This window comes from Bemisia tabaci, chromosome 2 (assembly GCF_918797505.1).
Source record: "Bemisia tabaci chromosome 2, PGI_BMITA_v3".
Classification (NCBI taxonomy): domain Eukaryota; kingdom Metazoa; phylum Arthropoda; class Insecta; order Hemiptera; family Aleyrodidae; genus Bemisia; species Bemisia tabaci.
In genome coordinates, this window is record NC_092794.1 from 34,664,471 (window position 1) to 34,691,931 (window position 27,461).

General features: G+C 40.4%; 1 protein-coding gene across 7 annotated transcripts in view; it reads left to right on the plus strand.

Moving 5' to 3' along the window:
- LOC109034625 (elongation factor 1-delta) overlaps positions 1-27,461 on the plus strand; it is a 156,745-nt gene that overhangs the window by 92,143 nt on the left and 37,141 nt on the right. For all 7 annotated transcript variants that reach the window (XR_011899305.1, XR_011899307.1, XR_011899306.1 and 4 more), the window contains 2 exons: positions 14,086-14,155; positions 21,618-21,743. Coding sequence is in view for 3 of the 7 variants with exons in the window: in XM_072297211.1 (XP_072153312.1) it covers positions 14,086-14,155; positions 21,618-21,743 (196 nt within the window). In the remaining 4 variants the exon portion in view is untranslated. The remainder of the gene's footprint in view (positions 1-14,085; positions 14,156-21,617; positions 21,744-27,461) is intronic.

Genomic DNA, 27,461 nt, shown 5'->3' on the forward strand with positions numbered 1-27,461 from the left:
AATCACTAACTCCTAACACATGCAAGATCCCCATTACCTTCCGATGTTACCTATCCTCCTGTTGTGCGTGGACATCAATTTAATTTTGCGCTCAGCATGATCATTAACAACTTTTATGACCTAACTACTTTTTTTACCTCAAGATATTCGGAAGTAAGTAGCCATGGGGCTGGGCAAGAGTCTAGAAATGAAAATGGAAAATCCATGATATTGAAAAAAAGCCTAGAATGTTGGTCGAGGAGAAGCCTGGACTTACCGGGCACTCTTCAGCGTAGGTACACATTGAGGAGGACATGACAATGACATATGTCGTATTGGGACCCCGAAAAATGACCCAGAGGTCATTGTAGACCTGAAAAAGTTTCGCAGCTTTAACGAGAGTACCTACAGCAGCTAGTGTTGTGTTCCGTAATTTATCCAGCCATGTATGGTACCCCTGTAGTAAAAAAGTTCCCTTGGCATTATTTGATGAGAGACTTACATCGAACACTAAGAGAGTCTTTGATTACAACATGAGACACAACCTAGGGTTGCCGAATCCACCTGTCCACCAGAACGTACAATTTAACTAATGTCTAGGGTCACATTTGAAGACAATTATTTTCATGATCTCTTACAAGTCAGAGCCAAAGTTAATAAAACCATACAAAAATAATTAAAATAGTCTATCAACCATTTTAAGACTCTAAGCCTTAAAGTAAACTGTGGATTGTTTGATTTAGTTCATTAACTTTGAACTGTTAAATTTGTTGAAATTGATTTTCCTACATATAGCCAATATTTTACAAAAAAAATTTGTCTTCTTGATGTATTTAAACATTTCAACTGTTTTTTAATGTTAAATTGTATCCAGGTCAATTCGTTATGATACATTGCAACGGACGGGAACTTTTGGGCCCGCGTATAAGCTTAGTGCGTGTGTGCGGCATGTCACTTAGGCAGTGCAGAGGACGCGCGCGCGTTGCGCTACGGCGCGGCGCGCCCATTTGGTCCTAGTGTCTCTCGTTCCTTGCGCCTATCTCGGGTGTTTTGTGGCTTTTGTGTTTCAGATTCGACCAAACGGAAGAAAATTTTTGCTCTTTAGGGCCATAGCTCGGCGTTTTCAATGGGTAAACAGTGTTATTTTATCTTTAAATCTCAAATTTCAGCCTGTGTCACTTAGTCGTTTGAGCACCGGGTAAAAATTGTTTTAAATTTTTTTCCTTGTACCAGGCTTCTAATGTATCCACATATCAACTTTTAAGACCAGGACCTCCTTCGAATTCGAAAATTTAAAAAATAAGAAACACCCTACAGCGGCCCCCTCCATAATTTCCCTTTGGTCAAAATTGACGTAGATTCTCCGGAAAAAGATGATTCCCAGGCAATTGACTCCAAGGAATCCGATTTTTATGGTCCCGAAGCCCCCCCCCCCCCCCCCAAGCCTCCTTTGGGAGGTAAAGAGGGGAGTCAAAATGTCTCGCGACTTTTGGGATCGTGGCCCCCTCTTTACCTCCCGAGGGGGACATGGGGGGGTTTCGGGACGATGAAATTCTCATTCCTTGGGGTCAATGAGTCAGGTAAGTCATTCTATTTATTGTGTCATTCGAAAGTAGTAAGTGACCGAAGCTTACAGTTCTTTTCCTAAATTTTTTTGATGACTGAAAACGGGAGAAAAGTTTATTTGAAAGTGCCGAAAATTAGAGTGGCCTAAAACGGCGTTTGAACTGCGCGCTCGTAGGTTTCTAATGTACACGTCACGATCAATATGGTGGCGGAATGCGTAGTGGAAGAATACACGGCGGCGTCGCGTTGGCGGTATGTTTTTGCTGGTCAATTGGAGGTTATGTAGGTTACTTTGTTTGATATTCATATCCATTGTTCTTAATTCTCTAAGCTTTTCAATCAGAATGCGATACAGATGTATGTAGGATATGAAACATTCACATAGAACTTACTTAACCTCAAACGAGATATCGTGATGTCAACATCGGCAGCGTGGCGGTAGTAAGCAGGTCGGCTCCGGCGCCGCCATCTTCCCGTCTATGACGCGTATCGTTCGAAGATTCACGGCGGTCGGTTCAAACACGTTTTCAAGGACCCCTAAAAAGGAAGCATTTATCTCCGCGGTGACAATTTTTCGCGAAATTTTAACATGCGCATCGTTCTTCTCGTACCGAATACTGTAAGAGTCGACTATTTGCAGGCAAATCCCTCCCGAGCTTAACTGACTCATTCCCTATTCAACCCTGCGGTCCCCCAATTCGTGCTACCTAAACCAACCGAGAAAAAGACCTGATACGGGTGATCTGGGACACCCTGTACAACGAAGTATAAAAAAATATTTATTGGAGAAGGGTGGGGGGAGGAGAAAATATTGAAAATTACACCCTACAGCATGAATATAAGGCCCTAGTGGTGAAACAACCTCTGCCTCGCCCGCGCAGGATGGAGCGCCGCCGATATACCACCCGCGCGTAACAGGGAACGTGCAGAAAAATCGCTATAACTCAAGAACGAATCGTTTTTCTAAGGTCAAACAAAGTGTGGAAGATGCAAAATTTTATGGAGAATCACCTCTACAGGTTTTTATTCACTTAGCAACGATTGCATGGAGCGGAGAGACGAGAAACGAAAAAAAGTCGAACCTTCAAAATCTAAAAATCGATTTATGACTACGATAAATTACGCAACCGTGCAAACAGCATTAATATTCTAGTAGAGAATATTTTTTAACTTTTTTTACCGCAAACCGCAACACTTACACTCAAACCGTTCGTGAGAAATCGATTTTTAAAGTTTTGGAAAAATTGCAACTTTGCCCCCCTACCCCCTCTCCCCTAATTATCCGAGGGGGCTGAAATTTTGCCCAAGCATCGGGGACACTTAGTACAACATCTGAGCAAAGTTTGGGCCAAATCCAGGGGAGGCAAAATCGGCGTTTTTGGAACAACCTCTTTAAAAGGAAAGTATCAAAATGATATAATCACAACAGAACAGGTAAACAAACTGTCAGTGATTTGTTTCCTTAATACAGGAGGACAAAAACTAAAGCATGGTACGAAAATAAAGCCAATGAAGAGAGAATACGTGTCACAAAGGCTGCTGCAATAATAATCTTAGAGGACATTCGCTCTGTTGTCTATGATACAGAAAATTATCAACCTTCTGATCGTTCTCTCGATGATGTAAATCAAGTCATTCCTGAATCTTCGAAAATTTTTCTTGAAACTTTAATTCTTCTTAACAAAAGCAAAATTAAAAGCAAGTGGCAGAGGATTTGTTTGTCAATTGCTTATCGTATTTTATCTGCAGCGAGACCTCAGCTTTGCTAACAGGGATTGCAGCATTTATTTACAAAAAATTTGCTTCAAGAAAATTAATTGACGTATTAAGCTTCCTCAGACTCTGTGCAACTTATCATGACGTGTTGAATTTTGAAGTTTCTGCAATAATGCGCAACCCAATTCGTGTCGATGAAAAAAGAAATTTTCACAATTCGTGTTTGATAATCCCGATTTTAATTCCCAGATGGTTTACACACTTTCCACGCAATGGGTGGTATCCATTGCTTTACTCCACGCACTTCTGTGTTGCCAGATCGAGTTATTCCGCGTGAAAAGACGACCGTAATCGGAAATTCTCGGAAAGTTTGGAGTTGTGCCAATGTTAACTTTCGAGAAGTGAAAGGAAGCAGAGACTCCTACAACTAAAATATTACAGTTATCTGATATTAAGAGTGTCTCAGTGTGTTTTATGCCATCACACTATGATCTTTTGTGGTTGTACGGAAAATGTGCAAACATAAGTAACACTCTAGATTGGGGTGGGTTCATGAAGCAGATTGATAAGCCGTTTCTGAGAACTTTCATTTCTTGTACACCGTATATCAACGCAAGTGCTAGCCATTATGACACGACATGGTGTCATTGGTGTCAACATCCTAAAAGTGCACAGAACATCATCAAAAAACCTGTTTTGTAACATTTGACCAGCCGTTATACACAAAAGCCCAAGACATTCTTGCCACCTGTGATTCTGAGGCTGGTCTTGACAATGTAGTATTGAGGCTCAGCGGCTTTCATTTGCTAATGTCCTACATGGGTGCCATTGGTTTCATTATGTCTGGCAGTGGCCTTACAGATGTATTCAAAACCGCTTATGCAGCAAATTCCGTTGCACAGATGATGAATGGCGACGCTTACGCTAGGGCTGTAAGAGCTCATACATTGGTGCATCTTGCATTGGCCCAAATTATTTTCAAGGAAATCCAACTAACTTCCGTGGCAACTTGTGATCCAGAAGTTTTGCTGACCAATGTTTACCCATCGTGCATTAGAGATTCAGCTGATGATGAAGCTTGCGTGGAATTGTTTGAGAAGTTTAAGGAGCAGCTTTTATGCCTCGAGAAAAGAGGCAAAACGGCGAAATTATGGGTGCAGTATTTCAACATGGTCACACTTCTCCATCAATTTGTCGCAGCAGAAAGGATGGGAGGTTGGAATTTGTATCTTGACTCTGTTCAAAGGGTGTTGCCCTATTTTTTCGCTAGTGGACATTTTTTTTACGTCAAAGCTGCGTATACGTACTTGCAACAAATGAGGAAGCTAGAAGAGAAAATAACGATACTCGAGTACAAGTTGTTCACAGAAGAAGGGTATTTCACATTCCGACGGAGTGATAAGCTCTGGAGCGGAACATGGTCCGATAAGGTGATCGAACAATCTTTAACACACAATGAAGTGTTCAGGTGGTGTCACTCAAGGTAGAGGAATTAAAGACAGCACTCTGGCAACTTGGATCATGGGTATGACGTCACTACATAATATCAACAACTGTATTGAGCAATTTTGTGGGGTTAACTTTGTGACGTCAAAACAGCATGTCGAACTCCGCAGCTCTCGAGTTGCACGTGACGATGCAGATACTGGTAACATTTTCGATTGGTTTCAAGAGCATTCGCCATTTCCAATGCTAGAAAATCTCGCTGCGATAGATACTGGATTGGTCGGAAATGAAACTATCAACTGTCACATTGCCAAGGAGTTTGGAGAGAAAGGTTTATTGAAACTAAAAGACGGTCATTTTGAAACATTGGAATTCAAAAGGAAAGACAGGTGCAATCCACTAAGTAACTTGAGAACTGCTATTAAATTTGGAGATAAACTTGTATCCATCGACCCCCTCTTGCTGTTCTGCCGCATCTGCATTATAAAAAAATCTGAAGAACTAGAACAATATGTGTCTTACGAACTTTCTCCTTACCCCCTCTCAATTTTCAAAGAAGATGGCATGCGGAAAGAAACCAAATCTTCCCTTTACAATTGCTTTACGCCTTTTGCACAGCAAATAAATCAAGAAAATTCAGTAAGCGTTGTTAACGGTGGTTTCTTACTGCACCGCTTCATTTGGCCAAGGAACGAATCTTTGAAATCAATTTGCCTACGTCTCGTATGTTAAGCAACACTACGGCATAAGTTCAGTTATCGTTTTCGACGGATATCCAGTTTCTAGAGGAGGAGACATCAACAAAAGCACCAAGCACAATTAGAGAATGCAAAGAACAGCTAAACATAGTTCGGCAGACATCCTTTTTGATGCGCACATGGTCCCAACAGTGGCGCAAGAAAAGTTTCTTGGCAATAGTAACAACAAGGATCAGCACATTACCATGTTAAAAAATTCCTTCGAGACTAAGAATATTTCAGTTTTTCAGGCTTCGGAAGACGCGGACCAACTTATTGTGTCAACAGCAATAGAAATAACCTCCAAATTCACTACTGTTTTCATTATGGGTGAGGACGTCGACCTGCTAGTTTTTTTGAATGCGAACTCGGAAAATATCGGTAACATTTTCTTATTGAAACCTGGCAAGAAAAACGCGGCGCCAACATCTTACAACAGAACTGGGATCAAAGTCGAAGCGGCCGCCGACAGCATACTGTTTTTACATACTTTCAGCGGGTGCGAAACCTCTGCCATCTATAGTCAGACTAAATATAAATCATTTCAGTCTTTAAAAACCAGCCTGATTTGGTGAAAGAATGTGCTTCAGTTTTTCAAAATCCTGAATCTTAACGCGAAGAAGTAGCTGCTGCAGGAAGGAGATGTTTGCTCACTCTGTATGGCTGTTAAACCCCCGAAGAAAGGTCTTTAAATAATTTTCGGTCTAAATGCTTTGTGGAAACGGCATTCCAAACGAGACACCATTTGGCTTCGTTGCCTCCTTCTGAGGAAGCCGCGCGAAATCATTCCTTTAGAACTTTCCAGCAAGTTCAAGAATGGAAGGGTGTTGAACTAGATCCGACGGAATGGGGCTGGCTACCAACAAATAATGGCTTGTCGCCGGTTACTGTGCAACAGCCGGCACCGGACGAGCTGCTGAATAAATTTCCTGCAAATGTGTCAAAGGCTGCCGTGGATCTTGTGGCTGTAGAAAAAGCGGCCTTAGGTGTACTGATTTATGCAACATTGCCGTAATTCTTGCGAAAATTCGGTGCAGGAGGATTTCTCACTTGAAGAAGAAGAAGAAGAAGACATTGACGAGCCAGGATATGATTTTGAAGACGCGGCTAACGATGACGAATTGACGACCTCCCCTTTGGAGACGGACTTGGCCCCGCCAACTCCAGTTCTCTAGATTCCAGCGACCCAAAGAACTATTTCACCCCAAGTTCCCTCAACCTTCAGTGATATTTTGATGCAACCAAGCACTTCCAACTCCAGTCCGACAACGCGTGCTAAAAGGCGACGCATCTGCTAATTCGATGGCAATCTTTAACTTCTTTATCTTATATAAATATTCTATGAAAGTTAAAAGTAAATCAGTTGCGTTAAAACTCGTAAATACGAGTAATTAATAAAACCATCTTACGCTCTAGCTTGTAGTGTGTTCAAGCCAAAGCAAGGTGTTCATGATTTTATTTAGCTTTATTCACGTGGAGGATAAAAGAGTGATAAGTTTTAACCTAATGATGCCGTCATGCACGCGGGTAACATATTGAAGTTTTTGTTGCAAGTACAGGGTGTTTTAGACCATCCGTACCAGGCATTTTTCTCGGTTGTTTTAGGTCCTACGAAGTCGGGGACCGCGGGGTTGAATAGAGAAGTGACCCCAAGGAATCTGAATTTCGTGGTCCCGAAACCCTCCCACCCCCCTTAGGGGGTAAAGGGGGGGGTCACGATGCTAAAAGTCACGGTTCCCGACCGAATTGCGGATTAATCGCATCAGAATTGAAAAGCACGGAAAATTTCACGTGAAATTGACCCCTAAAAATCCATTATCGGCCCATCCAAGGCCCAAAAATGACCCCCTAAAGAGGGGGACAGTACCCCCCTCCATAATTTCTTTTTGGTCTCAAAATTGACGTAGATTCTCCAGAAAAATATGGTTTCCCAGGTAATCGACCCCGAGAAACCCAAAATTCATGGTCCCGAAGCTCCTCTAGCCCTCCTTGAGGGGTAAACGGGGGGGGGGCCCAATTTTAAAAATCAGGGCTCCTCTCCGAATCGCAAATTGACTGCATCCAAATTGAGGAGCAGAACACTTTTATATCTTAAGTGACCCCCAAGAGTTTTAATTGACTCCCCGGAACGGCAGAAAGTAATCCCTGAGGAAGGGGGCCTCGCCCCCGCCAAAAATTTCTCAGGATTCCTCTTTGGTCGCAAAATTGACGTCGATTCTCCAGAAAAAGACGGTTTTCCAGGTAATCGACCCTGAGGACTCTGAATTTCATGGTCCTTAAGCTCCGCTACCCGCCCTTTTGGGCAGAAATCGTCTTTTTCTGGAGAATCGACGTCAATTTTGCGACCAAAGAGGAATCTTAAGAAATTTTTGGAGGGGCCAAGCCCTCCTTCTCAGGGGTTACTTTCTGCCGTTTAGGGGGGTCAATTTAATCTCTTGGGGGTCACTTAAGATGTAAAAGTGTTCTGCTCCTCAATTTGGATGCAATCAATTTGCGATTCGGAGAAATCGGTGGTCTGAAACACCCTGTATTTAGAATGCTATTACGAGTATGACAGCATTTCCAACTATAAAGTTTGAACGCACATACTTTTTGGTCAGCTCAAATTACTGTTGGGGTGACTTTTAACTGGATAGCATTTTGCAATTCGGAACTATAGGCAGTACGGTAGGTTTTCAGGAGAGCAACTTTTGCAAAAACCGTTGGCTTTTTTCCTCAAAACGATCAATTTTGCGATTTGATGGTTCATTTTATAGCTGTGGAGTTCCTTTAACACCCTGTGATGACAGATTCTTCGAAAACATCACACTGTTCCCAAAGATTACCATAAAAGGCTATAGTTCCTTATTGCAAAATGAAGAATCGGGGGAAGCTCATTTTGCAATTAGGAACTATAGATTGTTTTAGCACTGACTGCATGGGGGGACGACCCTGGTGTCACTATTACACACTGGAGGGTTAACCCCAAGAGAGAAAACACCCCTTCCTCCCATTATACAAGGAAGGGGGGAGGTGCATTGTCTCTGCGGGAAGATATTCTACCAAAAACAGGGTGTGCCAAAAATTTGGATACCTACAGACTTGCTAATATTTCGAGATAATTTTCGAGACAATTAATTCGAGAGAACTTCCCCGGAAGTTAATCGGCCATTTTTATGGCAAAAAGTGAAAAGAACGGAACAAAATGCATATGGTGTAAAAATTTGGAGTGTAACTAAAGGTCATTTGAATAATATAAATAATATAATATCATATACATTTGAAAGAGCTACCTCAAAAGAAAAAAAAAAGAAAAAAAAAGCCGCAAAACTTTGGCATTCTGGTCAATTTTCGCAACGTGGGAATTTAGGTACAACTGTGCTCTTTCGATCAGTTGTATGGAAAGGTAAGAGCCATTACGCACGTCAGTATGAGAGTTGTATCCCACTTTCTTGAACTTAAGGCGTTGCGATTGATGAAATTTGTGTATTTGCGGCTTATTGCTGTTATCTATTGATGCCCGCGAAAATCCTTTTTAAGACTTTTTAACATGTTACTAGCTGCTTCAGCTCGCTACGCTCGCTTGCGCCGCTAGCCGGGGGCAAGCCCCCTGGACCCCCAGTTACTCGCGGAGCGAGTAACTGTTGGCTCGCTTCGCGAGCCAAATTTTGCTACTACCAGTGCTTAGAGGACTTCCTGGAGGCAAAATGATAAATTCAAAAACAAAGAATAGGAAACTAAAAATTACCCACTTTTAGAAAAAGAAACAACCTTGAAAAATAAATAACACTCCTGGAAAAGAAAATCAGAACACTTTTTGAAAATGTAACTGTGCGAAAGGGTGAAGATAAATCACCAATTCTCTTGGAAGAAGACATGAGCCGACCCCCGACATGAGTGAAACTGCCGTAGGACCCATGCTAGGGTAGAAGGGTGACACGTGTTGTGAGCAGGTAGGGATGGGTTTACGTGGAGAGGGAAACGGAAAATCAGAGGGTGGGAGGTCCCCCAACCATATGACTCGTCCAGCGTCAAAAACGCAAATATGTCGTTATCAAATCGCGGTAAATTTTGCAACTTCGGTCGCGCAAATCGAAAAACGAAAGTGTCTTGGCACATCTAGACCCTATGAGCTTTCATTTAAAACAAATCCGAGGAAAATCGGTCGAGTAGTTTCTGAGATCGAATTAGCACAAACTGTCCAGCGTCAAAAATGCAAATATGTCGTTATCAAATCGAGGTAAATTTTGCAACGTCGGTCGCGCAAATCGAAAAACCAAGGGATGTTGGCACGTCTACAGCCTAAGAGCTTTAATTTAAAACAAATCCGAGGAAAATCGGTCCAGTAGTTTCCGAGATCGAATTAGCACAAACTGTCCAGCGTCAAAAATGCAAATATGTCGTTATCAAATCGAGGTAAATTTTGCAACGTCGGTCGCGCAAATCGAAAAACCAAGGGATGTTGGCACGTCTACAGCGTAAGAGCTTTCATTTAAAACAAATCCGAGGAAAATCGGTCCAGTAGTTTCCGAGATCGAATTAGCACAAACTGTTGGAGGCCAAAAAAGGCCGTAGGATATTAAATATATAGATATGAAATATTTTCGTGTGCTGTGCAAAATTCGGAGAACATTTTCTGGGCAGTGCACTTTGCCAATTTTTGATTTTTTGGTGACTGTCTAGGTTAAAATTTCTTATACCGCCTGAGTTCGATGTAATCATTTTAATGGGCATCCCTACTTTTGAAGGTGGATCCTCCATTTTACTCACAAAGAGAAGCAGTTCGGGCTTTGGGAGGATGAAATTCAGATTTCTTGGGGCCAATTTCCATTAAATTTCTGCCATATCCGACTTTGTTTGACATAAAATAACTTAATAAATAGCACTCCACGGGTGATCTGGGACACCCTGTATTTTTCCAAAAAGGCGCATTTTTACACTCGGGACAAACGTAATATCTCTCACTTTTGTTGTTCTGACCCTGTATTTTTCTGAAAAGGCGCATTTTTACACTGGGGACAAACGCAATATCTCTCACTTTTGCCGTTTTGACCCTGTATTTTTCTGAAAAGGCGCATTTTAACACTCGGCACAAATGTAATATCTCTTACTTTTGCCGTTCTGATCATTTTTTTAAATAATTTGTGCTTAAATATTTTCAAGTTGTATTTTAAAGATAGGAATTAGGCTCTACCATTACATCTGATATTTACTTTGGAAAAGTTTCTCACGGCTGTTCGTATTGAATTCAAGGTGAAACTCATGCTGCTACCTTTTAAATCAGTAACTGCGTAAACTGCAAGAGTTAAAGCCTATCTAGGTCCAAAGTTCCATGGCTGTAACGTCCCCAACACCATAAGAGTGGCAATATCTCAACAAAATCATTTAAACTTTATTTGAGATGGATACTTGATTGAAAAGTAGACTTAATGATGCGTTACCAGGTCTAACCAGAATTTAGATGAAGTAAATAGTTTCTATAAAAATTGAAGTCAAAGTAAGGTCCTTAAAAATGAGAGATCTTTTTTGTAACGTCCGCAATGGCCCTCTTTGACCTGTATCTTAGATTGTATACAGTCTTTTTCAACAAAAGAGGGTTATACAAAATCGGCGATTTTACCCCCGTCTTGGATTTTGCCCGGAGTTGGATATGTTGTTCCCTATCACAAGACACGCCTTTTTCCGGCGTTGGCAAGTTCACCCGAAATTTTTCCCGCGCGCTACAGCGTTGCCAAGTTGAAAACAGGCAAATTCCGTAAGGGGCGTTAAAATTGAGCTATGAAGTTGCGGTTTTAACGAAAATTCTCTAAAAATTGCGCACTTTTAGGAAATGACCATCAATTTAGTGTCGCATTAATTTTAACATGCGTTGTTGCCAATTTTTCGATTTTTTAATTCGACTAATTTTACAAATCCGCAAATACCCAAAAAAGCTATCTTCAAATTTGAATAAAAAGTTGTCTAATCGATAGTTCGTTTGATTCCACATCCATCGATATATTATAGCTTGCTGGGAAACTTTTGGTTCGCGAGATATCATCATTTTTGTAAACAGCTTTATGGAGCGACGACGCTTTTTGAGTCCGGGCGGATAGAAATTTTGGCCTCCAAAAACACAGGTCAGCATTATTTCCATGGTTTCCTATGTAATTTTTGGCGCTGAATCCGAATTTGACCATTTCATAACAAAATTGTCACCAAGAAGTTGCCAAATTTGGCAAAAATGGCGTAAAATCGGCCTTTTTGACGGATTATGGCCAGTGACTTGCCAGGAGTTGATCAGACGACAAAATTGGTTATTTCCACAGTTAAAACTCGTTGAACTTTCTACAAGCTGAGTCAAATTCTTTCTGCTCACGGCAAAATTAAACAAGCGACAAGCAGCAAACTGAAAAAAAGACACCAAAATCGGCGCTTTTTGCGGTTTTTGTCCTAAATTTCTTGTTTTCCGACTGAATGAACATTTCTTAGGAAAATCTGAGTTAGACAGAGTGTAACGACAAACTATCGTATTGTTACATACATAGATAGGAGCTGATTTAACAGTGGTCTCTCGCGCCCCGCAACGCCTAACCGCCATAGTTCCTTGTCCTCCCACAGGTCCTCAGTAATTTGGAGCGCCTCCGTTCCTTTTTAAGCCCCTTATTGCCCTTTCCTGGGCGGCTTCTTCACTTTGGTATTATTACTCTTTTCTATTAAACTCCATTTTCTCAGAATTATAAAATAAAATTGTATACTGAATATAGGGCGATGAATAATAACGGTCAAATACCGCCAAAATTCAACGATTGTACGTAATTTTGGCAATATTGCAATGCGTCTTGTCTTGTTTTAATGAAGTCAGTCTGAGGAGTACATTTTATTCATTAATTTTTAGCAGAAAGTTTTCCATTACTGTTTCAAAATGTGATTTATTGACACGATTCGACAAAACTCACTTTTTTTGAATTTTTCCTCTCTGGAATAAATATCCTGGTAATTAGTTTATATCTAAGTTGAAAATTAAATTATTCTACAAAAGTGTATTACTTTGCACGAGAGATACATTAAAAATAAGAAGTGAACAAAGAATATGGACAATTATCGAAAAAACCAGCGAAAATTCAAGTATTTTGTTTAAGCTTGGCAACATCGGAATATGTTCGATTTTATTTTATTGTTCATTTTTATTAAATTCTGCTCATGTTGTTCATTAGTTTAGTCAAGAAACATTCTCTAAATCGGAAAACAAGAAATTTAGGACAAAAACCGCAAAAAGCGCCGATTTTGGTGTCTTTTTTTCAGTTTGCTGCTTGTCGCTTGTTTAATTTTGCCGTGAGCAGAAAGAATTTGACTCAGCTTGTAGAAAGTTCAACGAGTTTTAACTGTGGAAATAACCAATTTTGTCGTCTGATCAACTCCTGGCAAGTCACTGGCCATAATCCGTCAAAAAGGCCGATTTTACGCCATTTTTGCCAAATTTGGCAACTTCTTGGTGACAATTTTGTTATGAAATGGTCAAATTCGGATTCAGCGCCAAAAATTACATAGGAAACCATGGAAATAATGCTGACCTGTGTTTTTGGAGGCCAAAATTTCTATCCGCCCGGACTCAAAAAGCGTCGTCGCTCCATAAAGCTGTTTACAAAAATGATGATATCTCGCGAACCAAAAGTTTCCCAGCAAGCTATAATATATCGATGGATGTGGAATCAAACGAACTATCGATTAGACAACTTTTTATTCAAATTTGAAGATAGCTTTTTTGGGTATTTGCGGATTTGTAAAATTAGTCGAATTAAAAAATCGAAAAATTGGCAACAACGCATGTTAAAATTAATGCGACACTAAATTGATGGTCATTTCCTAAAAGTGCGCAATTTTTAGAGAATTTTCGTTAAAACCGCAACTTCATAGCTCAATTTTAACGCCCCTTACGGAATTTGCCTGTTTTCAACTTGGCAACGCTGTAGCGCGCGGGAAAAATTTCGGGTGAACTTGCCAACGCCGGAAAAAGGCGTGTCTTGTGATAGGGAACAACATATCCAACTCCGGGCAAAATCCAAGACGGGGGTAAAATCGCCGATTTTGTATAACCCTCTTTGCAGCATGATAGAGAGTAAGGTACATTACCATTACTTAGTTCCCGAAAAATTTTGAATTTTTTGGGTTGAGCAGACCAACTTTTGGACAGTTTAAGGCACAGAATGTAACATCCGCAACTAAAATAATTCCCCTAAAGTCCTATAATATAGGGTGTCTACAAGTCCGGAATCTCCATAAAGTCCGGAAACAGTATTGATTTTTCAAGGGCGGTCCGGAAGTACCGAAGAAGTGCAGAAATTTCGCAAGAAGGTTTGGAACTTTTATCATTTTTGTCGCAATTTGAGCAGGAAATTAAAATTTTTGAAATTTTTCGAATTTCGTCAGTTGAAAGTATTGAAAAGTTCTGAATTTCTTGGGAATGTGCTGTAAAAGTACAGATTTTCGGCCAGCCTGTTTTAGTAGACACCCTGCGTAGTACTTCAGTTACCAAGAAATTTTGTTTTTTCTGCAGCTGTCCTTCTAGGGTAGGTATAAAGTTTAAGTATTTGAATGATCAGTTATTCCAGTTTTGGGCATTGCTATATTTTTCCTTTTTTGTAAATCAATAATTCTGAATTTTTTTTTCCCTCGCGCCAAGGATGAAGATGAAGAAGCGAAACGAGTGAAGGAGCAACGCTTAGCTGAATATGCTGCCAAAAAATCTAAAAGTATACTTCATTTTATTCAATTCTTTATGTTTGCTCTAATGGGTTCTATACTTAAGCTAAATTTCAGAGAGAAACTGGCTTTTTGCGGGGGAGGGGGGGAGGTAATCTCCTAAACTTTCTGTGTGTTCACCCAGAGAAGCAAGTGTTTTATCTGAAAGCGGTTCTATTTAAAGAACCACTTAATCCCTCCTTCCACCTCAAACTTTCAAAACCTGCTATTTGCAGTGGGTCAGTTGCGCTGATCACAGAATTGTATTTTGATTCTTGATTCTTGTAGATTAGTCAAAAAAAATAAGTTCTGTCCAAACTGCAGCTTTCTGTGCACGATATTAACCGAGATATTGCCCTCTGAATAGTTGGGGTTTTGACGTCATCTACTGCAGTAGTGACACCCTTGGTTTCTTCCACCTTGCTTTCATCCAAGTTTCACATTGAGTAACCATAGAGTCCCTTTATATAGAGAGTTGAGGTAACGCGGCTTGTGGATGTCACAAACGGGAATAAAGATTACACAAATCATGTGTTTGCTGTAATCCTTGATCAACCCATTCCTGAATTCCTGTCTTAGTTCCCACTCTCATTTCATTTTCTCCGTACCGTCCCGCCTATGCCTTGGTCCATTTCAGTTTATAATCCTTGTAATCGGTGAAACTGTAATCTTTATTCCTGCTTGTGACACTGTGAAGGTCTAAAATACAGGAACCAATCAGAAATGGATCCGCATTGTCTACACTCTCAGTATAAAGGGACTCTAAGTAACCAGTGCGTCGTTGACTGATGAAGGCAATGTGGAAGAAACCATGGGTGTTACTACCAGGGTGGATGACGTCAAAAATCCAACTTTTCCAAGGGCGATATCTCGGTTAATATTGAACGTAGAAAGTTGCAGTTTATTCGGATATTAATATTTTTAGCTTATCTGCAAAAATCAAGCATCAAAACACGATTTTGTTTCTTGATTTTGACAGCGCAATCGACCCATTAACTGGGACTTTCACTGTTGGAACCTGTTTTACCTACTTGGATATTAGTGAAAACTAGTTTAGACTAGTAAAAACTAGAATTACCCAGGGAAAAGTGGTTCTCTCGATAATTTTTGGAAGTTAGGTAGAACTAGAATTAACTAGGGAAAACTCAAAGAAAGGTCAAAACAGAATTTATGCATTAGGGTGGCCGTTAAAAATAGCTTTTTCGAATTTTTAATGGGAGAACCCCGCAAAAGTTTCCTTTTAGTGTGTAAAGAAAGACCGAAAAAAGAAAATCGAAAAAAGAATTGTTTTACCCGTGCCGCACGGCCATTGTATGTGGTACGCTTGCAAGTTGGATTTCCGCAAATCGCGTTTTTTGGCGGTTCGAAGCGTCTCCGTAGGCATGATGGAATTCATCTAGACATCTGAAATTATGATAATTATCTCCACTTTTTGCGTACTTTCACGTGGTGTTAACAGAAATGTTATAGAATTTTTTAAAGTACGATTTTTTTGCTCTCAAAGTAGGGCGAAAAGACTATATGCGGTTTAAATTCGCACATCGCGGTGTATCACGTTTTTGCACATTGCTTACGCACGATAACTTTCATGCAGGGATCTGATAATATGGTTAGTGACTCAACTTTTTTCGTACTTTCACGTGGTGTTGACGGAATTTTTATAGAATTTTTCAAAGTACGTTTTTTTTTACCCTCTAAGTAGGACAAAAACACGATATCTGGAAAATAATTATGTTAAGTCATATCTTGGCTTTTTAAAAATTCACCCTCGTCTTTCAAAATTGGCTGCCATCTTTGTCCGGGGGACTTATGACTTCATATCTGAAATCTACGACCAAAATTACATAGGAATTAACACCTCACATGACACTGTATGCGGATTTTAAGAAAATCGAAATCTCAGAGCCCTTATAATGGCCGCCATTTTGACTTTTAGGCAATTTCGGGGGATGTTCCGGGATCGAACCGTGGTAAACTTTTGGTATGTTGTTCAAGAGGACCTATTGACGACGTTTACAGAAGAAAATTTTGTTAAACAATTTGTTCCGAGTTAACTCTCTTTTGTTCGGATTTCTCCTTGACGAACCCCCTAAAAACCCGGAAATCGTGAATTTAAGGATACGAATTTTGAGCAATATGCACGAATAGCTATGTACTGACACTTGATTGACTGCTATTGATGTAAAGGATATGCATTTACAATCCTCATAAACAACCTAACTTGGCTTTTTCAGCGCCTTGACCCGAAATTCCGGCCAAAAAAGCGAAAAATCGCATTTTCTCATAAACGGCCAAACTTCAAAATTCGCAGTTTGTTGTCTCCGCTCAGTAAGCCTTTTAGTTGAAATTTACGCAAAAAAATTGCGGGTGGTATGTAGACCGCATTAAAAGTGTTTAAAACGTACTGTGTGAGGTGTCTCTCCGAGTGGTGGGCATTTCAAAGTAAAACAAAAATGAGTCCTTACCTTGGGGGGGGGGGGGGGGACGAAATTTCACAAGACATTAAACATACGAAAGTTGGTCGTCTACCCTCTAAACAGATGGTCATCATACAACTAACAAGTTAAGTGTGAATTTAGGAATGCTGCTCAGACACTTCATCCAATTTCAAGCTTATTTCAACCGTTCAGCTTTCCGTGTTCTATGCACGCGAGATCACAGCTAGTTGCGAACCACCTGCGAACGCGTTGCAACCTGCAGCTTTTACAATGGACTCAGATTTCAGCTCACAGTTTATGGCAAAATATATAAAGTGTTTCAAAAAGCAATTTCCAAGTCGCCCGGACTGATGATGAAACTCAGTGAAGCCAAGATGTGACATAACATAATTATTTTCTAGATATCGTGTTTTTGCCCTACTTTGAAGGTAAAAAAATCGTACTTTGGAAAATTCTATAAAAATTCCGTCAACACCACGTGAAAGTACGAAAAAAGTTGAGTTACTAACCGTATTGTCAGATCCCTGCATGAAAATTATCGTGCATAAGCAATGTGCCAAAACGTGATACACCGCGATGTGCGAATTTAAACCGCATATAGTCTTTTCGCCCTACTTTGAGAGCAAAAAAATCGTACTTTAAAAAAGTCTATAAAATTTCTGTTAATACCACGTGAAAGTACGCACAAAGTGGAGATAATTATCATAATTTCAGATGTCTAGATGAATTCCATCATGCCTTCGGAGACGCTTCGAACCGCCAAAAAACGCGATTTGCGGAAATCCAACTTGCAAGCGTACCACATACAATGGCCGTGCGGCACGGGTAAAACAATTCTTTTTTCGATTTTCTTTTTTCGGTCTTTCTTTACACACTAAAAGGAAACTTTTGCGGGGTTCTCCCATGTAAAATTCGAAAAAGCTATTTTTAACGGTGCTAATATGCATACAGACATATTCCCTACTATGTATTCCATTCGAAACCTAGTATTCCTACAAAGGAACTACGTACTCTAAAAATTTCAGCTGAATTGTCTCACAGCTATTCAAAATATTGAATGAACAAGATATGGCCTCACTCCACTTACGACCCCTACTTCCCAAAATCTACAACTCAAAGGGGTGTATGAAAAATCGACAGAATTCCCCCCCTCCCCTACTCATATATTTTGACCAATTTTCAATGTGTCATTCCTCATTCTGGGATACGCCTTTTCCCAACATTACAAGGCCTGAAAATAACTTCTCTCAAGCAGCGTTGCCAAGTTGAAAACCATTGAGTTCCATATCTTTTGAACGAAAAAAGATATTGAGATGCGGTTTGGGCTAAAATTCTTCAAAAATTACGTTTTCATGAAACATGCATTCAATTTGATCGTTAAGGTAATTTGAGACTGCGATGATGCCATTTTTCACACTTTCTTAAGAGGCAATTTTTTTTCAACCCTGGTACATCGTCAAATGCCGGATTCTCGATTCAAACAAGAAGCAACTCATTTTCTTTGTCGCACTTTTCCGTACATTTTGATATATTATACCCGCTTTTTTTCATTTATCGTATCTTCTCTCAAGGAGATCGTTGCTATGTAAACAAAAACCAGTCGGCGTGATTCTACATAGAATTTTGCATCTACCATATCTTATGTGACCTATGGAAAATGATCTACTTCCGAGTTGTAACGATTCTGCACTTAACCAGTCGGCGGCTAGTTTAGACAAAGGGCAACTAGGGCCTGCAAAATTAATAGAACCTTCTTTGAAGAGTGCTACTTATGCGTATTTGAATTTGAATTTGAATTTGAATTTGAATTTGAACTTTATTTTGAAAAATTGTCCCTCTTAAGTTGCCAAATCGTATGAAAAACTTATTTCTAGCAGTTCTCGCACAATTTGGCAACTTCTGCAGCATATTAGATGTTGAGAATGTCTAGCTTATCAGATACATACGTTTCTTTGGAGGTGATATTCAAATTTACGTCCTTTGAATTAAATTGACTTCGTCAAAGCTGACTTGGTGAGAAAAAGTTCCGAAAATGCGTCTTTTGCACAATTTGGCAATATCTCTGAGGAAATCCTGTGGCACCAAGTTCCAAATCGAATTTAGTGTCGAAAAGTATGATCGAAGTCTCCTTACTACCTACAATCCATTGATTCTAGGAGCAAAATAGACCGAAATTTTTATTACTCGTAAGCATTCCAGGCACACTGACAGTTAGCCATGGTCTGCAATTACAGAGGAACAGTGATTGATTCATGATTCTTTCATAGTTTTTGTTAAATTTAATTACTTTTAAGCATTCCAGGCACATTAGCAGTGTGCCTGGCAGTGCAGCCATGGTCTGCAATTACAGAGGAACAGTGATTGATTCATGATTCTTTCATAGTTTTTGTTAAATTTAATTACTTTTAAGCATTCCAGGCACATTAGCAGTGTGCCTGGCAGTGCAGCCATGGTCTGCAATTACAGAGGAACAGTGATTGATTCATGATTCTTTCATAGTTTTTGTTAAATTTAATTACTTTTAAGCATTCCAGGCACATTAGCAGTGTGCCTGGCAGTGCAGCCATGGTCTGCAATTACAGAGGAACAGTGATTGATCTATGATTCTTTCGTAGTTTTTTAAGTAAAATCCGAATTTTAGGTTCGTGTTGATCATTTCTCTCCAATTAGCCGCAGATTCATGCGAAAACTGCTAAAAATCGGGTTTTTAACGATTTGGCAACTCTCAAGGGAAAATTGTTCTGAATCAAGCTCAAATTTAAATTCAGCATAAAAAAACAAGTGCATATAGCACTTTTCAAAGAGGGTTCTATAAATACTTGGAGGCCCTACTTTCCATTTGTCTGAATTGGCCGCAGACTGTGGCAAACAGAAAAATCGCTGTAACTCGGAAACAACTCATTTCCCCAAGGTCAAATAAAGTGTGGCAGGGGCAAAATTCTATGGAGAATCACCCCACTTGGTTTTTATTCACATAGCAACTATCGCCTCAAAAAAGTACGGAAAAATGGAAAAAAGTCAAACCATCAAAACTGAAAAAATCTAATTGTGATGATGATACATTATGCAACCATCACAAAAGTATTGACATTTTTGTAGGGAATATTTTTGACGTTTTTGTAGCGCAAACCGCAACGCTTACACCCAAACCGACCCAAAGATTTTTAAAGTTTCGCAAAAGTGGCAGCTTTGCTCCCCTGCCCCTTCCCCCTCCCCATAATTATCCAAAGGAGCTGAAAGAGCTTGATGCAAAAACGGCTTTTTTCGCCCCCCCTCTGGAAGTTCTTCAGACTTTGTCTATTGATTACTCATACTTGAGCGCTTCTTTTCCCAAATTTTCAGACCCCCAAAAAATTTTGGGGGGGAGCTAGGGGGGGTGGAAGTCAAAACCTGTGAACCTCGATATCTCTTGAACAAAGAAAGATATCGAGGTCCGGTTTGGACGAAAAATCGTCTAAAATTGCATACTTTAAGATTCTAAAGGTCGAAATCCCGATGTCACATTTTTAAGTCAACATATGTGCTTTTTTCCAGTTTTTAGGTCTAGAAAATTTCTTTTGAACGAAAAATTTACAAAGATTTCAATTTTTTATTTGAACCAAAACCAGTTTTTTAAATTGTTCGTCTTTTTCCGCATCCAACGAGTGGTCCATTAAGCTGGGGAACCAAACGGTTCCGGAGTTAGGAGCGATTGAAGTTTCCGCTCAACGCGCGCCAACCGATTTTTGCGCGCCAAAAAGTCGGATTTGACTGTTATTAGATCAGATTGAATGTTCAAACTGAGCAAAATGCTTCATTAGGGACTCTTGAGGGTCGCTGAGTTCAGAAATTACCGATACTTCCAAATAATTTACGTTTTTAAAATTACAGCTCCGCAGCGCTATTTTAGAGGCCCACTGAGCGCCGACCGGCCGCTCAGTGGTCCTGTCCGAAGCTGCAATTTTAAAAACGTGAATTTTTTGGAAGTATCGGTAATTTCTGAACGCAGCGACCCTCAAGAGTCCCTAATAAAGCATTTTGCTCAGTTTGAACATTCAATCTGATCTAATAACAGTCAAATCCGACTTTTTTGCGCGCAAAAATCGGTCGGCGCGCGTTGAGCGGAAACTTCAATCGATCATAACTCCGGAACCGTTTGGTTCCCCAGCTTAATGGACCACTCGTTGGATGCGGAAAAAGACGAACAATTTAAAAAACTGGTTTTGGTTCAAATAAAAAATTGAGATCTTTGTAAATTTTTCGTTCAAAAGAAATTTTCTAGACCTAAAAACTGGAAAAAAGCACATATGTTGACTTAAAAATGTGACATCGGGATTTTGACCTTTAGAATCTTAAAGTATGCAATTTTAGACGATTTTTCGTCCAAACCGGACCTCGATATCTTTCTTTGTTCAAGAGATATCGAGGTTCACAGGTTTTGACTTCCACCCCCCCTAGCTCCCCCCCAAAATTTTTTGGGGGTCTGAAAATTTGGGAAAAGAAGCGCTCAAGTATGAGTAATCAATAGACAAAGTCTGAAGAACTTCCAGAGGGGGGGCGAAAAAAGCCGTTTTTGCATCAAGCTCTTTCCCTGACATCGGAGACACTTAGTGTAACATCTGAGCAAAGTTAGGGCCGAAGGCGGGGGGGGGGGGGGGGGCAAAATCGTCCTCTTTGGAACAATCTCTCTAGTTATCTGATGGCAATGCCAGAAGAATGTGTAGTAAGACCTTTTGCATTCTTTCCAGTATGGACAGCTAGGTAAAGCTTTAAAGTTCAAATTCTTTCACTTTCATCAGAGCTCCCTAATTGTAAGTAGATTCAGTTCACAAAAAGTAGCTAAGTAAGTGCACACCAGAGAAGGGTATAGAATGAAGAGGTGTCAACTCGTTGAGGTTATGTAATAAAAGTAAGAGCCTCAGAGCCAGAATTAGTCCTGATGACTTAAACATCTCGTTATTAAATTATTTTTATACATTCAATCCTTGGGCAATCATTTATCAACACCAAATTATCTGCACAATTGATCTTCAGTCACTGATTTTTGTCGATTTAGAGCCCGCTGTCATTGCCAAATCAATGATTATCTTTGATGTAAAGCCATGGGATGATGAAACAGACATGAAAGCAATGGAAGTAGAGGTTAGGAAAATAGCAATGGATGGACTTCTGTGGGGATCAGGTAAGTTTTCTTTCTTTTTATTTTAATACCGAAATCTTGGTTTACAAGATCAGTATACAGGGTGATCCAAAAGTCCCTTCCACCCCCTCTAACTTTTTACCTAATTGAGGTAAAGATTTGAAACTTGGGGAATATTCCTAGGTCAAAGGGAGCTACTTCTTGGCCCCCCTAAAATTTTCAGGGTGGCTCCCCTTGGGGGGGGGGGGGCAACGGCCCCCAACTTTTAATTTTCAAATGAGAAGACCCCCTTTGTGATAGCTCGTTCGAAAGAGCATAAAAAAAGAAAACTCTTCGCGCAAACCCGAAGTCAATATCTCAAACTGTTTCAAAATGGCGGCCGGTTAAAGTTCAAAATGGCCGAAAATTCACACCGGTTATTTGTCGATGGATTTGCACGAAAATCGGTATGTAGGGGTATTTTGATACGAGAAAAACGAATTTGACGTTAGATTTTCAAAAAAACCGAAATTTCCAAAATGGCCGCCGGTTAAAGTTTAAAATGGCCGAAAATTGTCACCTCGGTTTTTTGCTAATGGATTTGCCTAAAACTTGGAATTTGAGAGTATTTTGGCATAAGATAAACAAATTTGAACTCAGATTTCTAAAAAAATCAATTTTTTGTCATTTTGAACTTTAACCGGTGGCCATTTTGGAAATTTCGGTTTTTTTGAAAATCTAACGTCAAATTCGTTTTTCTCGTGTCAAAATACCCCTACATACCGATTTTCGTGCAAATCCATCGACAAATAACCGGTGTGAATTTTCGGCCATTTTGAACTTTAACCGGCCGCCATTTTGAAACGGTTTGAGATATTGACTTCGGGTTTGCGCGAAAAGTTTTCTTTTTTTATGCTCTTTCGAACGAGCTATCACAAAGGGGGTCTTCCCATTTGAAAACTAAAAGTTGGGGGCCGTTGCCCCCCCAAGGGGAGCCCCCCTGAAAATTTTAGGGGGGCCAAAAAGTAGCTCCCTTTGACCTAGGAATATTCCCGAAGTTTCAAATCTTTACCTCAATTAGGTAAAAAGTTAGAGGGGGTGGAAGGGACTTTTGGATCACCCTGTATTAGGAAACACAGCAGATGACTTTGTAGTAGAGTTTTGCCGAATTGTTATAAACTAGAAGAAATTATCAAGAACTAAAGCAAAGTAATTTGGTGGCACCAGCTGAAGAGCTTTTTGCAAAAATGTTATTTTTCACCGCCCCTTTGGATTTTCTCCCCAAACTTCGTCTATTAATTACTCATACTTGAGTGCTTCTTTCCTCAAATTTTCTGACCTCCAAATATTTTGTGGAGGGGGGGGGGGGGGTTTGAAGCCTTCGAATCTCGAAATCTGTTGATGAAATGTAGATAGGGATGTCCGGTTATCACAAAAATTCTTCTTAAATTGCGTTCTTTGAGATTCTTGCGATTATAATCCCCAAATTAAATCAAGTTAACTTTTGGGCATTTTTCTAGTTTTTAAGCCAGAAAAGTTGGTTTTAAAGGAAGAACTTGTGAAGTTTCAAATTTTTTTTTTTTTCTTAACTGGAACCAGACTTTAAACTTGGATCATCTTTTTCTGTAACTCATGAGTGGTCCATTAAGCTGGGGAACGGAATGGTTCGAAACTTGCAAAAGATTTGAGTCACCGCTCCCCTTGCACCATAGTTGAGAAAAAAATTATTCGGAAACTATAATGGTTCTCGACCTTGAGCCTAGAGTGAGCAAAAAGGGCGCAGATGGGGGCGTCCACCAGTCAGGGAGGAAGATATGGGGGGAGATGGGAGAGCCCTGACACTGTAACTAGTCGGTCTCCTACCTCAGACTCGTTATCCTAGTGCAGTGGGGTACGTCTGTGCACTATGGTTTCAACTGAAGGGCAAACTGGGGGATTAATCGACGGATCTGCGACGGATAAGACGGAGTGAAATTCGGAGTCTAGGAGACTCTAGCGAATTAGGGTGTAGACTGCCTTCAGGGGATTTCAGCGGACTCTCTAAGGGCCCCAAAAACATGCTAGTTTGGCTGTGATTTCCACAGGAAGCCTCGCCAAAACTCCCTGGCCTCAGCAAGAGACATTCGGCGTGAGGACTTCAAAAATACAGAAATCCAGGAATGGGCTAGTTAGGTCGCCGATCCGTGGATTTCGGCCGGCCGCGGCCCAGAGCCTTGGTGTATGAAATAGGACGATTATCTGGGCCGTCCGGCAACGGCCCTGTCTAGTGAAGCCATCGAGTAAGTGTCCGCCGGATGTTTCATGTTGTCTAATGGGGAAACCGTCTGATTTTCCGAGCGTTTTGCCGAAACGGCGCCTCCAAGACACAAACCGCTACTTGTCCATTGTAAAAATTATTTGGTTAATCAGCTACGTCCAATCAATCGTCAATTGAACAAATAATTTGTAGATTGATTTATCTTATCAGGTAGAGAATTCTAAGGACCGAGCGTCTAGTCATAGTTGCCGCACCAATTTCAGTAATAGCCGAATTATTCGCGCTCAACTTTGTCTTGCGCGATATTCCGACGCTGCTGAATTGTTCCAAAGCCAAATTGGAGTGCCATCAAATCAGATCGATTGTTCAAACCGTGCTGTATAAATTTTTAGGGGTCTTGGGGATTGCTATTTTTAGAAATTATGTGTACTCTATATGAAAAAATCACTTATTTCAAATCACGGTCTTTTAAATTACAGCTCCGGAGCGTCACTCTCGAGGCTTACCGATCGGCCGTATGAACTCGTTTCCATTTGCCAAATTGCCAAGCTTAACACTGGATTAAATATCGACGGTGTAAGTCGGCAATCACATAACTCGGTTTGCAACGTCACAGACTTCCTGACATTCTTTACTTTTTAAACAGAATACTACTCAATGGCAATTCTTTAAAGCTGCCGTGATTTTTCTTCTCTGTGCGAAGAAAATTCGGCATGAACTTCAAGAAATGATGTCAATGTGCTCGCCTTTTAAAAAATAACATAGGGACGGAGATTTTCAGTTACCGCAGACGAGATATGTGATTGCAGACTTACGCCGACGATATATCTATATTAAAAGCTTATGGGAGTAAAACACTTTGATACATGGAAAGAAAAATGTTACAGGACTTTCAAGTTGCATCCCAGGACGATGATGACACATCATGAAGATCTAGAGCACTAAATCCAAGTCTTTCTGATCGGTTGCAGGAGAGTGTATTCGTCTGCCAAGCTAGACTTGAGCTTTAATTTATCATTACTGATAGATTGTTAGAGGAGGACACAATGAAATAGTAAATATAAGAACCTTAATGGGACATCAATGCGGCCTCTCAGAACAATTATTAATCATTTTACAGCTTTGCAACACCATGTACGAGTCCTGCTGATCAGCCATTTTTGGATGGATTCTATGGAAATTTATTGGATTTTGAAATTTGGTAAACTTGATTTACTGGGCAATGTCCATGAATTACGTAAGACTCTTAGGGGGAAGGGGGTCTCCAACAGCCTTACGGTGCCTCACAAGGGGGAGGGGGGGGGGCTGAGGCTGAGCCTTAAGTAAGTTTTCAGCCTATATTTAAAGAAAATGTAAAAATCCATTTTTAGTCAGGTTGATAATAAAATTCTGATTGCTGACGGATCGGACCATGCGGGTCCATTTCCACAGCCCCCCCCCCCCCCCCCACATTCGAATCTTGAATAAAAAAATATATCATGATTTGGTGCTAATTTTGTGCTATTTTGTGCCGCAAATTAAAAATTTTGTGCTGCAAAATTAAGGGGGGAAACGCTCCTCAAAATTGGGGGAAGGGGGGGCTGTAGAAAAGATAGCCCCCCACATTCGAATTTCGAGAAAAAAAGAATGTCATAATTTTGTGCTAATTTTGTGCTATTTTGTGCCGCAAAATTAAGGGGGGTAGCAGCATTCCAAATTGGGGAGGCTGTAGAAATGTTTGCCCCCTGTTTTGATTTCTCGGACAAGGAGTTTTCCATAATTTAATGCTAATTTTGTGCTATTTTGTGCACACATTCAATTTTTTCAAATTTATGGGAGGTAATGGGCACACAAAATTTTGGGGGGGGGCTGTAGAAATGTTAGCCCCCCTTTTTGATTTCTTTGAAATGGAGTATGCTGTAAGTGTTTGTGAATTTTTTGCTATTGTGCCGCAAAAAGAAAATTTTGTGCTCCAAAATTAGGGGGCTTAAATACCACCCCCAAATTAAGGGGGAGGGTCGCAGGTGCGGCAGCCCCCACTTTCGAATTTCGAGAACAAAAGCACGTCATAATTTTGTGCTAATTTTGTGCTATTTTGTGCCGCAGAACGAAAATTTTGTGCTCCAAAATTAGGGGAGTTAAATACCATTTCAAACTGGGGGGGGGGGCTGTAGAAACGATAGCCCCCCCACTTTCGAATTTCGAGATAAAAAGCACGTCATAATTTTGTGCCATTTTGTGCCGCAAAAAGAAAATTTTTTGCTCCAAAATTAGGGGGGTTAAATACCACTTGAAGTGGGAGGGGCGGGGACTGTAAAACAAGTTAGCGCTCCGTCGGAACCCGAATCTTCCGCTCCGGAGTCGCAGGCTCACAGGTAGCCGGAACCTTTGGCAGCGCAGCGTGGTCACATCTCTCTCCGCTCTGACCTCTGCCCATGGAAGCGGACGGGAATGGCCAAGCACCGTGGCAACTCATGAAAGATCCGGGCGGGAGATCCGGCGCTCTTTGCACGGGATATTTAAACAGAGACCTTTATCCTAATCATTAAGGAGCCTCTTCGGGGGATTTATACCGTTGGGTGTCAGCGAGTTCCAAATCGAATGTTATTCTACTGTTTTTATTTTGCACGCTATTGATTATTATTTACTGAATCGAACAGTTTTGATAAATAAATGCGGCTTAATCCGAATACGGTCTCAGATTTTTTCTAGAAATAACCGATTTTCCGGAAAATTAAATTTTTTGAAAAAAGTGTTCTTCAATGTAAAATCCCATATTAAAAGGACGGCTCAGTCGGCATGGGTTTATATTATTCAATTTGGCTGAAACTTGGCAGAGTGTTTTTGATCAAATGAATTAATTTCAGGGAGTAAGACCAAAACAATTTGCAAAAGGAATTTTGCCATGGGTGATTGGGCAACTATAGCCATCGATATGATAAATCCGGTCCCTTGACTCACATCACTCCGCTTGATTGCGATCAATGTATTCTGTTCCATTTAGGAGCGACCCTGGCAACCTGAAAATTTTTACATCGTCTTGCAACACCCTATATACCCCTGCTTGTCGACCACGGAACCAGAAGTGCTATTGCTTTCGTTCTTCATAATGGGTTATTTTTAATTACTGGCCGCTATGCAGTCCAACCCCCAAAGGCCTTTGTTGCTCAATTTAAGTATACTGGGGGCGCGCTATGATGTCTGGAAAATCGGATGAGTAAATACCATAATCTCTTAATTGGCAACACAGCAATCCTCTAGACCGCTATTCAGCACGCTCGACAGCGATGCCCCATTGTCTCGCGCTTACCTGAATCTGACCCCCGAAATTTCAACCGAGGATTGGGCAGCTCGCGAGTGCAATTTTTTTATTTTTTCAAAAAAAGTTTTTTTAGTCCATATTTTCAAATTCGCGGTAAAATTTCGAGCAAATTGGTGGTCAAACCAAAGAAAATACGTGATTCTGCGGCATAGATAGATCAATAGGATTGCATTTAGCAGACAGGAACCTGCGCAATTACAGTGTTGTTAAAATATTGCTTTTT